The sequence below is a fragment of the Saccopteryx bilineata genome, chromosome 1 (assembly GCF_036850765.1).
Source record: "Saccopteryx bilineata isolate mSacBil1 chromosome 1, mSacBil1_pri_phased_curated, whole genome shotgun sequence".
In the NCBI taxonomy this organism is placed as follows: Eukaryota; Metazoa; Chordata; class Mammalia; order Chiroptera; family Emballonuridae; genus Saccopteryx; species Saccopteryx bilineata.
The window spans coordinates 356,182,582-356,194,801 of record NC_089490.1 but is presented as its reverse complement, the minus strand read 5'-3'; the positions used below and the strand labels follow the sequence as shown (position 1 = coordinate 356,194,801).

At 43.5% G+C, this 12,220-nt stretch overlaps 1 protein-coding gene across 1 annotated transcript in view; it reads right to left on the bottom strand.

Moving 5' to 3' along the window:
• The window catches only part of SWAP70 (switching B cell complex subunit SWAP70), a 95,282-nt gene extending 86,190 nt beyond the window's left edge, over positions 1 to 9,092 (bottom strand). Inside the window, exon 1 of the mRNA XM_066250930.1 lies at positions 8,920 to 9,092. Within this exon, the coding sequence (XP_066107027.1) occupies positions 8,920 to 9,018 (99 nt within the window). The 5' untranslated portion in view covers positions 9,019 to 9,092. The remainder of the gene's footprint in view (positions 1 to 8,919) is intronic.
• Between the last annotated feature and the right edge of the window lie 3,128 nt (positions 9,093 to 12,220).

The window sequence follows — 12,220 nt, the reverse complement described above, 5'->3', positions numbered from 1 at the left end:
ATCAATTAATAAAATCTTTTAAAAATAAAAATAGCCTGACCAGGCAGTTGCGTGCAGTGGATAGCCCATCAGCCCGGGACACTGAAGACCCAGGTTCAAAATCCCAATGACCCATGGTTGCTGGCATGAGCCCAAAGGTCACTGGCTTGAAATCCAAGGCTGCTGGCTTGAGCCCAAGGTCGTTGGCCTAAGCCCAAGGTCACTGGCTTGAGCAAGGGGTCATTGGCTCAGCTGGAGCTGCTCCCCCCCCACCCATGAGGTACATATGAGAAAGTAATAAACAACTAAGGTGCCACAACTATGAGTTGATGCTTCTCATCTCTCTCCCTTCCTGTCTGTCCCTGTCTATCCCTTTCTCTCTCTCTCACACACACACACAAATAATAAAAGTAAATAATAAATTAACTCTCACTGATAAGAGACCCTGTCTTCCTTCAAAATCCATTCTCCCTCAGCTCCAATGATGCCCACAAGTGTTTTCACCTCTCATCTCTGGTCCCCTAGCTTCTATCCTTCCTTTCACCACGTATGGTAGCTATTGCCCAAGGAGAGTGATGAATTTCCTCTCTCCTTTTCCCAAGTTTCAACTACCAGATCCTGAACTGACAGCCCCACACTTCCCAACATCATCTCCATCTAAACATCCATCCAAGATTTCAAAAACACACAAAACTCTACATGTTCAAAGTATAGTTTCAGAAGAAACTATAGTTTCTTTTCGAAACAGTTCCTTCTCATAATTTTTCTGTTTCTATTAAAAACCACTAATGCCCATTGATCATCCATAGTTGAAACTGGAGACATTTTTGACACTTGTCTTTTCCATTTCTCTTCACACCCAATCATGGGTTCAGGCCTCTGAACACCAAAGTTCCTTCCCTACGATCTCCCCATTGTCCATCCTCCACCTCTAACCCCATTACCTCTCATCTGGGCTACTGCAGTAGTTTCCTAATTCCAATCAGCCCAATCCATTCCAACCCAGCACATATGTTACTGCCCAAGTCACTTTCTCAAGTACAACACTGATCATGGGTGGCTCATCACTCGGACAAACTTGAAGGCCCTATGTCATCTACCTGACTAGCCTGGCACTCAAAGCCATTAACCCCGATCTATTTTTACAAGTTTATCACCAGCAATAACTCTCTCTTATACATACACACAAACACACAAACCACTGATACTCTACACTCCAATCAAAGTAAGTTACATAGAAGTCCCCATAAATGCCTGATTAATTCCTGTCTGCTTCAATAGTTCACAGGGATGCCTTACAGCAGTCAATAAATATCCATTGAATGGAAAAAAGAATAGAATGGGCTTAATCCTCCCCATTACTACATATCCTAGAGTTCTCTGCCTCCCCTCCTCTCACTGAATTTAAAAAAAAGGAGAACTTGCCTCTCATCAAAGGCACATATGAGAAGCAACTACTACAAGTTGATGCTTCCTGCTCCTCCTAGCATTCTTCAGTTCATTTCAAAGTTTTATCATGAAGTAGTCCCACCAGTAAAAAGTAATTGCCTCTTTCTCTAAAATATCATGGCCCCTTATCTTCTGTCACACTCAACATCTTCTATCCAATAATATTTCTGTATTTCTCTCTACAACCAGACTTTATATTTGTTATTTAATGATTTTAGAGGGAGGAAGAAACATTGATTTGTTATTCCACTTATTCATACATTTATTGATTCTTGTGTATGTGGCCTGACTGGGGATCAAACCCACAACCTTGGGGTATTAGGACAATGCTCCAACCAACTGAGCTACCTGGCCAGGCCTTACTTACTTACTTCTTTCCTTCCTTCCTTCCTTCCTCTTTCTTTCTTTCTTTCTTTCTTTCTTTCTTTCTTTCTTTCTCTCTCTTTCTCTCTCTCTCTCTATCTTTTTCTTTCTTTCTCTCTCTCTCTCTCTCTCTCTCTCTCCTTCCCTCCTTCCCTCCCTCCCTCCCATGCTTCCTTCCTTCCTTTCTTCTTTGGAGGGGAGGACAGACAGGAAGGGAGAGAGATGAGAAGCATCACCTAGTCACTGTGGCACTTTAGCTGTTCACTGATTGTTTTTCATACGTAGCTTGACCAGGAGGCTCCAGCCAACCCAGTGGCCCTTTGCTTAAGCCAGAGACCTTGGATTCAAGCCAGTGACCTTGAGCTTCAAACCAGCGACCTTTGGGCTCAAGCCAGTAACCATGGGTCATGTCTATGATCCCATGCTCAAGCCAGTGACCCTGCACTCACTCTCAAGCTGGTGAGCCCTGGCTCAAGCCAGATGAGCTGGCACTCAAGCCGGTGACCTCAGGGTTTCGAAACTGGGTCAGCATTCCGGTTGACACTCTATCCACTGCACTACTACCTGGTTGGGATCAGACTTTATATTTCTTAAAGACAGGGTAACTGTCTTATAGCTATCTAGCTCAATATCTATCTATACTTATATGTAAATATAGAACTATATCTACCTATACCTATAAATATCTATTTATCTATACCTATACATATAGAGCTAGACAGATAGAGAGAGAGAGCCTTCTCTAATAGTTGATCACTCTCTTTATTTGCCTACCAAAATTTAAACTCTTTGAAGGCAAAAATTCTTATTTGGTTCTTTTTCCTCCATCTTTACTATTCGCATTGAGCACATTAAGTGTCCATTATGTAATTAGTGTGACTGCATCCATTTGTTTTATCAAAAATAATGAAGGTAGCCTTGGCCTGGTAGCTCAGTTAGTTAGAGCATCCTCCTGATACACCAGGTTACGGGTTTGATCCCTGGTCAGGGCACATACAAGAATCAACCAATGAATGCATAAATAAAGGAACAACAAATTGGTGCTTTTCTCTCTCTTTCACTCTCTCTCTTCCTCTCTCTAAAATCAATAAATTAAAAAAGAGAGAGACCCTTTTTTCTTAATTGTGAAGTTCATCAAAAAGCTAAGTGTCAATATATTTTAGAATACCCATAGTTTTCCAAAGTAATAAATTTTAAAACCTCATTTTGCATATGTAATTTTTAGTCTGTATTTAATAAAACAATTACAATAGTCCTGTGATTGGAGGATGTGTTCAAGGACCCCCAGTGGATGCCAAAAACCACAAATAGTACCAAACCCTACATACTCTGTTTTCTTCTATACATACATACCGTGATAAAATTTAATTTGGCCCTGGTCAGTTGGCTTAGCAGTAGAGTGTCGGCCCGGTGTATGGAAGTCCCGGGTTCAATTCCCAGTCAGGGCACACAGGAGAAGCGTCCATCTGCTTCTCTACCCTTCCTCCTCTTCTTCCTATCACTCTCTTCCCCTCCTGCAGCCAAGACTCCACTGGAGCAAAGCTGGTCCGGGTGCTGAGGACAGCTAATGGCCTCTGCCTCAGGCACTATAATGGCTCTAGCCGCAAGGGAGCAATGCCCCAGGTGGACAGAGCATCCCCCCCTGGTTGGCTTGCCAGGTAGATCCCAGTCGGGCGCATGCAAGAGTCTGTCTGACTGCCTCCTCTCTTCTAACTTCAGAAAAAATAATAAATAATAAATTTAATTGATAAATTAGGCATATTAAGAGATTAATAATAACTAATGATAAAATAGAACAACTTTAATAAAACCATAATAAAAGTTATGTGAATGTGATCTCTCTCTCAATAACTGATGTGATTGCTGAGAGGGCTACTAACAGGTGGCTAGTTTATATAGCATGGCTGTGCTAGACAAACAGAAGATTCATGCCCAGGGCAGGACTGGGCTGGATGGTGGCAGGGAGGAACAACACTGCACCAGGTTTCATCATAGTACTCAGAATGGCAAGTACTCATAAATGCCAATTTATGAATTGTATTTTTTTCTAGAAGTTTTCATGTACTATTTTTGGACAATAGCTGACTGTTGGTAATTGAAACCATGGAAAGCAAAAAACCAGAGAGAGCAAAACCATGGATAATGGGGCGGGGGGCTATTGTATACTTCCTCCCAGGAGATATTAACTCTTAAGAGCCTACAAATACTAATTTTTTTTTCAAATACTAATCATTTTATAGTATTATCATGGTGCCCTACACAGAGCAAACACACAAACGATTGTTGTATTAGCAAATGAATGAATGAACAAATTATGGCGAATCCTTATGCCTAGCCAAGAGATCGATGAACATCAAACTTCAGAGTCAAAACAAAAGATAAAGACCTAAATAGAAGGATTTTTCTTTAATATGTTCAATTCCAGAAACACTGGCAAAATGAACAGAATTGAATCAATCCCAAAAATCTCTGTTAAATAGAAAGAGAGAGACAAAATACAACTGCACAGTTGCATTATCAGCATCTTGTGGGTGAATGCTATGAACTGGGATTTTAATAACTTCCTGCCAAGCCCATAGCCAAGAATCATCTGAACACATTTCCTACTAGCAGCCACAAGGACAATTTTGAATGGAGTTTAACAAAAGTAATAGAGAGCATCTCATTTATGCAACCAGTTGGAAGAGAAAAAAAATGAAAAAATACTGGCTCATAAGTTTGAAAACCTGGGTTCTAGATTTAAATATTATTTAACAACTGTGACTTTGGACAAGTTACCAAACATCTCAGAAGCGTCATCTTTCATATCTATAATATTAAGATATAATCTTAGAGTATCTGAAAGAAAAAAAACATTATTCTTGCTTTGAGATTAAAATAAAAATGATGGCTGAAAATTTTTAACACTGTTTAATGGCGGTTTCAACGTATAAAAATTTTCTTTAATTTATTGATTTTTTTAAAGAGAAAGAGAAACAACAATTTGTTGTTACACTTATTTATGCATTATTGGTTAATTATTTTTTAAAGATTTTATTTATTGATTTTACAGGGAGAGCAGAAAGAGGGAGGGACAGGGAGTGAGAAGTATCAACTCATAGTTACTTCACTTTAGTTACTCAGTGTTTATCGTAGTTAGTGCTTGTCGTATGTATGTGTCTTGACCCAGCAAGCCCATTGTTTCCAACCAGCAACCTCAGCTTTTCAGGTCAACGCTTTATTAACTGTGTTACCACAAGCTAGGCCATTGGTTAATTCTTGCATGTGCCCTGTCCAGGGATCAAATCCACAACCTTGGCATATCAGGACAATGCTCTAACCAACTGAGCTACCTGGCCAGAGCTCAATGTATAAAAATTAATTAATATGACAGGCAAAAAATAAAGGAGGTAAAATTACCTATGTGGTGATAAGGTTTCTACCTTCCTCTTAAAGTAGTAAAATATTAATCCTAAAAAGACTGTGAATGAAGTCAGGTACATGTATTATAACCCCTAGAGCAATCATTAAAAACTATACAAATAAAAGCCCTGGCTGAATAACTCGATTGGTTAGAGCATCATCCCGAAGTGCAGAGGTTGCCGGTTCTATCCCTGGTCAGGACCTATACAGGAACAGCTCCATATTCCTGTCTCTCTCTCTCTCTCTCTCTCTCTCTCTCTCTCTCTCGCCCTCCCTTCCTCTCTTGCTGAAATCAATAAATAATTTTTTTAAACTATACAAATAAATATGGTAAAAAAAAAACTCAGTATTAAAATGGATACTAAAATACAGTTAAATAATCTAAAAGGGGGAGGGAAAGAAGAAAACAGAGGGGGGAAAAAAAGATAAAACAAACAGAAACCAATAAAAAATAGTAGCCCTAAATCTAACCATATCAATAGTTACATTAAATGTAAATTATCTAAACACCAATTAAAAGACAGAGATTGTCCAAAGAGATTAAAAAACAAGATCAAACTATATAGCAGTGGTCCCCAACCTTTTTTGGGCCACGGACCGGTTTAATGTCAGAAAATATTTTCACAGACCGGCCTTTAGGGTGGGACTGATAAATGCACAAAATAAAATTATGTGACTGGCATAAAAACTGTGGTATTTTTAAATATAATTGTCGAATTTACAAGACAAGCATCAAGAGTGAGTCTTAGACGGATGTAACAGAGGGAATCTGGTCATTTTTTAAAAATAAAACATGGTTCAGACTTAAATATAAATAAAACGGAAATAATGTAAGTTATTTATTCTTTCTCTGCGGACCGGTACCAAATGGCCCACGGACCGGTACCGGTCTGTGGCCCAGAGGTTGGGGACCACTGCTATATAGTATCTATCAGAAACCCACTTTTAAATACAGTAATATAGGTAAATGAAAAATAAAAACAGTAAAAAGGAAAATGCAGCTCTATTCATGATCACCAAAAACTGAAATTAATAAAAAATTCTTTAAGAATGTGACTGGATTAACTATGGTACATCCATACAATGGAATATTTCTTAGCAATAAAAGAATTAGTGAGCCTGACCAGTGGTCGTGCAGTGGATAAAGAGCATCAGGTCCCTGGTATGAAACCTCGAGGTTGCTGACTTAAGCACAAGCTTGCCAGTTTGAGCCCAAAGGATGCTGGCTTGAGCAAAGGGTCACTGGCTAGGTTTGCCCCTCTACCCCTGGTAAAGGCATGTATGAGAAGCAATCAATAAATAACTAAAGTGAAGCAACTACGATTTGATGCTTCTCATCTCTCTCCTCCTTCTCTCTCTCTATTGCTTATCAATTAAAAAAAAAAAAAAAAAAAAAAAGAAGGATTATTGCCTGACCAGGTGGTGGGGCAGTAGATAGAGCATCTGCCCGGGACGCGGAGGACCCAGGTTCAAAACCCTGAGGTCACCAACTTGAGCGCAAGCTCGTCTGGTTTGAGTAAGGCTCACCAGCTTGGGCCCAAGGTCGCTGGCTTGAGCAAGGGGTCACTCAGTCTGCTGTAGCCACCCCCCTTCCCCCTCAAGGCACATATGAGAAAGCAATCAATGAACAACTAAGATGCCACAACAACAAACTGATGCTTCTCATCTCCCTTCCTGTCTGTCTGTCCTTATCTGTCCCTCTTTCTGTCTCTGTCACAGAAGAAAAAAAAAAAGAATTATTGATAGCCCTGGCCAAGTAGCTCAGTTGGTTAAAGCAACACCCATATACACCACGGGTGCAGGTTAGGTCTCCAGTCAGGCACATACAGGAGTCGACCAAATGAATGCAATTGTTGAACAACAAATTGATGTTTCTATTTCCCTCTCTCTCCCTCTGTCTGTCTCTCTCTCTCTCTCTATCTCTCGCCCTCTTCTTCTCTCTCTCTCTAAAATCAATCAATAAAAAATGGTTTCAAAAGAATTACTGCCTGACCAGGCGGTGGCGCAGTGGATGGAGCGTCGGACTGGGATGCGGAAGGACCCAGGTTCGAGACCCCGAGGTCGCCAGCTTGAGCGCGGGCTCATCTGGCTTGAGCAAAGAGCTCACCAGCTTGGACCCAAGGTCGCTGGCTCCAGCAGGGGGTTACTCGGTCTGCTGAAGGCCCGCGGTCAAGGCACATGTGAGAACGCAATCAATGAACAACTAAGAAGTCGCAACGCGCAATGAGAAACTGATGATTGATGCTTCTCATCTCTCTCCGTTCCTGTCTGTCTGTCCCTGTCTATCTCTGCCTCTGTAAAAAAAAAAAAAAAAAAAAAAAAAAAAAAAGAATTACTGATACACACAACACAGATGAATCTCCAAGGCATTATGCTAAGTAAAAGAAGCCAGTCAAAAGATTACATTCTGTATGATGCCATTTATATGACACTGAAAAGAACAAAACTACAGCAACTAAGAACAGATCATTGACTGCCACAGTTGAGGGTGAGAGGCAGCAGGAGGGAGCTTTTTGAGATAACAGAACTGATGGAAACCTGATTTTTGGTAGTACTTATACATATGTGTTAAAACTCAGAACCGTACACCAAAAAAGTCTATTTTACTGTATGTTCATTTAAAAAATAAAGTAAAATAAAGACTAGGTGGATGATTTCAATGGACCCTTCCACAGTATAATTTTATAAATGAGAAAAAGAGAAATGCAAAAGAAACACAGGAGGAATGCTAAGTCCTACTGGCATAAAAGCCATTACTCATAAGAACCTCCTGATTACTACATGAAATATACAAAGCAAACCCAAACTTCAGAAATTCCCAGAAGAGGCTAAGAAAACCAGACATTCAGATCCAAATATGTATATTTGAAAATGCTTGTGAATGGTTCTTCTTGTCTGTTTCCATATTTTACACTTTAAAGAAGCTGCCAATTTCTCCTGGCTAAGTGCCACTTGCCCTGCTTGGGGTTACTCAATTTACAAGCATTCCTTTATTTATACCTTATACTCTCGCTTAATGACGGGATCTTTGGCAGTCTCACTAAAGACTGCAAAAGCAGTTGCTTTTTGTAGGGTGCCAGAAAGACCAGTGCTCCTTGCCTGGAAATGAAGGTTCCTGTGGGACACCACACACCCTCGCCCAGGTCTAGATCTGAAGACGCTAGGTGGGGAGCTCTTCCTCACAAGTCACAAAGCATCTTCCACCCCCAAAATCCCCAAAGGAGGACGCCGACGGAGGCCTGGCTCTGGGGCACTTCTCCCTTCTCCGAACTGCCTGTTGCCTCGGGTGCAGCTGGCCGGTTTAGAGTAGTCCCGCTGTAAAAGGTTCTGCCCAGTGACCGCGACCAAGCACCTTCTTCTCCCAGAGTAAGGGGTAACCTCTGGGGAGGTTCCCTAAGGGAGCCTCCCACCACCGCCCTCTCCAAGGCTCAAACTTCTGGGGACCCCGTGCCAACAGAGACTATGCTCGAGGTTCAAAGACCCCACCCCCACCTTCCCCGGCTACCCGGGAGCTCCGAGGGGACTAAGGCACCGCACCGGCCTGAGGGCAAGAGGGGAGCGAAGAGTGCCAAAGCCCGGCCTCAGCCCCCTCGGCCTGGAGCAGGCCGCCGGGCAGCATTCCCGCCCGCCCCTCCCTGCAGGCACGCTCCCGCGGTCCCGCTTCCACCCTGCAGTGGAGCGCGCCCCGGGGAAGCCCGGGCTGTGGGGCCGGACGGGGGCACCCACCTTGAGCTGGGACTTGGAGACCTTGCCACTGCGGTCCAGGTCCAGAGCGGTGAAGGCGTGCCAGATGGCCTTGAGCAGCTCGTCTTTCAAGCCCACCATGACCACGGCAGTACCACCTAAACTGCCCAGCCAGCCTTTGAACCTCAGCCCGTCTGACACCCCGGCCTCCACCGCCCGCCGCAGTCACCTGACCTCGCCAGGTCCGGCCCACACCAGGCTCCGCCCCCGCGCTGTCCCGCCTCCCCAGCGCCCGCCCAGGGCCGCGCGCTGGGGCGAGGGTCCCCGCTCGGTGATGGCCCTTCTGTCCCGGCTCGGGCAGTAAACAGCACCCCGCCGTCCCCGAGGGTTTCCAGGACAGCTGGGACATTTCAGTGCTCGTGTGGCCCCCAAACAAGGACCTCTATCCCGAGGAAGAATAGAGTCGAGAGCACCCTACCCAGGTCCAGACGGCGCCCTGCAGTGAAAAAGGGCGCCCTGGTCCTCCTGATCCGGGGACGAGGTCACTGTCTGAGGAGACTAGACAGACAAGACCTGAAAAAGTCCCCGGGCCGGGGCTCTAATAGCGCAGTCCCCAAAGGGAGAGGACGTGGTGGGGGATGGGCGGCAGGGAAAGGCTTCTGAGGGAAGTTGATTCATTCATTTCGCAAATTCTTGATGCCTGCTGTGTTGCAGGCTCTGGGGGCACAGACGAGGTTTAAGGTGGGTTTAGAAGTCAGAGGGTCAGGCAACCTTTTCTTTCTAGCCCTTGGCTGTTGAGGGTCAGTTTAGGGAGGGTTTGACCGGGTTATGCTGCTGCTCCTGGTGTTTCTGTACTTGCATAAAAATCTGGGAGGACCCAGCAAATCACCCACCTATCTTACTAATCAGAATGGGTGGACCTTTTAAAAGCTCTTATCCAAGCCAAGAGAAGAGTCCTAAGTGTTCAGTTAATATCTGTCAATGGTAACTTCAGCTCTTTGGGTTTCAAATTTTCCACATCAAATGAACATGGTTACATCAGATGTTCTGGAAAGGTTCTCCTAGTGCTTGTATCCTAGGACAATAACTACTGCTGGATAATTTCCAGCCTGTTTAGGTCACTAGGCACAGTGCCTCACCTCTCTGATCCAAAACCAAGTCTGACCAATGAGCAGAGAAGAACAAATACCAAGAGTTTGCAAAAGGAAATGATTCTCAGATAAAGTTGGGTGTTTTTTTTTCCTCTAATACGTTCCTAAATACATACATATGTACCTAATAAAAAAAGAAAAGAGCATCATAAGAAAAAGGGATTTGGAGAGAGCAGGAAAGGAAAGGGCTGCATCAGTAAGCTTGGGGCCAAAGTGAAATGGGTCAGTGGGAATGGCCAGTTGAAGTAAAGGGACAGAAGAAGCAAAGGGACTGTCGGTCCCTCGCTTTCCCTGCCAGAATGGAGTTTCTATCATTTTTCTTCCCAACTGCAGCCCAAGCCTGCTAGTTAACAGGAGCACATGACTTAACCTTTAATTTTCTTCATATTAACTCAGCTTTCCCTGGGTGCTGACAAAAAAAAAGACAACCCCTCCTAATTCTCAAGGTTCAGTTTAACCACTAGATGACACTCCTTCTCTCTCAGTATCTGGAAGCCCAAATAGATATTTCAAAGCTTTTTTTTTTTAAGCACGTAACCAGAACATTCTGGACTTCCAAATTCCTACTTCTTCCACAATCCCCATTCTCATAATCCAAACCAATTTTAAAGCAGATTGATGTCATGGGAAAAGTTGTGCTTTGGAATCTAACAGATTATATTAGTTATCTATTGCTGTGTAATGAATTACCCCCCAAATTTAACAGATTTAACAGCTTTAAGCAATAGTAAACATTATCTCGTATGTTTTATGGGTCCAAAATTTAGAAGCCACTGGCTGCAGAGTTCTTGCTTGAAGTTTCTTGGGAGATGTCAGTCAGGATATGGGGCTGTAGTCATCTGAAGGCTAGGCTGGTGCTGGAAAGTTCACTTCCAAGGTAATTCACCCACATGTACCTGTTCACGAAAGGCTTCATTCAGTTCCTGCCTATGTATCTGCCACAGGCTACTTGAGTAACCTTATAGCATGTCAGCAGCTAGCTTCCCTTCTCCTCCCCCCCCCCCCCAGCAAGTGATCCTAGAAAGAGAACCATAGAAGCTGCAATGTCTTTTATGATCCAGCCTTGACTCACCATCATTTATGTAACATTCTACTAAGTGCTCAGGGCAGACCTAGTTAATGTGGGAGGGGGCTGCACAAGAGCATGAACACCCATGGGCAAAATCATTGGGGGCATCCAGGGAGCTGGCTCCCACACAGGTGTGGGGCAGAACCCAGACTCCACCATTTGCTTATCTATGAACAAATACGAGGCTTCATTTCCTCATATATAAAATGGGTATACTAATATTTATCTTACAAAACTGCTGCAAGGCTTAAATAAAAAACTAATGCATGTGAGACACAGCATCATGGTATCTGGAAACTGCTGAGGTTTGACTGATGTGATAGTTTTGTACTGTGCCAATTTAGCTACACTGGAATTTAGTCTCCCAAATTTCCCTTTCCAGTCTGGTTCCGGGATAGGATTGGCCGCAAGAGCAATTTGTGTAAGATTTGAAAGGAGCAAGTGCAGCCGCCCTTGGGCTCTGATGGTTAATGTAGGGTTCCAGGTGCCAGCTGCAAACTGTGAACTTGTTACTGATCTGGGGGCACACAATGCGTGCAGAACAGCAGCTGGACCCTAGTTCTGCCAGCTTCCGTCACAGATTCTATTTCATCTTCTCTGAGCCCTAGGACAAGGCACATATGAGGAAAGATATCAACTTCTGCAGACTACCTGCATCACGATGTGATAGGTAGAGGTTCCATCTGTTCCCATGGGTTCCAGTTTGTCCTTGGGAATTCTAGTTTGTCTTCACTCTCCCTCAATCCAATCCAACTTCTTTTCCTAACTGCTAGCCATGATGACCCATCAATTTGAGGACCCCTGCTAGATGCAGAGGTAACATAGATTTCCATTGACTTCTTCACCAGCTTTCTTCGTGATCCCTGTTTAATCACTTTCCTCTCATCCTCCAGCCATCTCCTTGCAGACCTTTTTTTCCTTAGCTCCTCCTACAGCTGCGTTGTCTATAATCCTTATAATAAATCCCACACTCCACAGTGGTGCTGCTTCCCTGATCAGCTCCTAACTGATATGGACATTGGTGAAGTTAGATACAGCTGACAAAAACTATATGCTCTGTTCACTTTGGAAAACGGGTGGGCAGGAGCTAAAATGGGCTCAAGTGGAAGTTTCAAGGACAGTG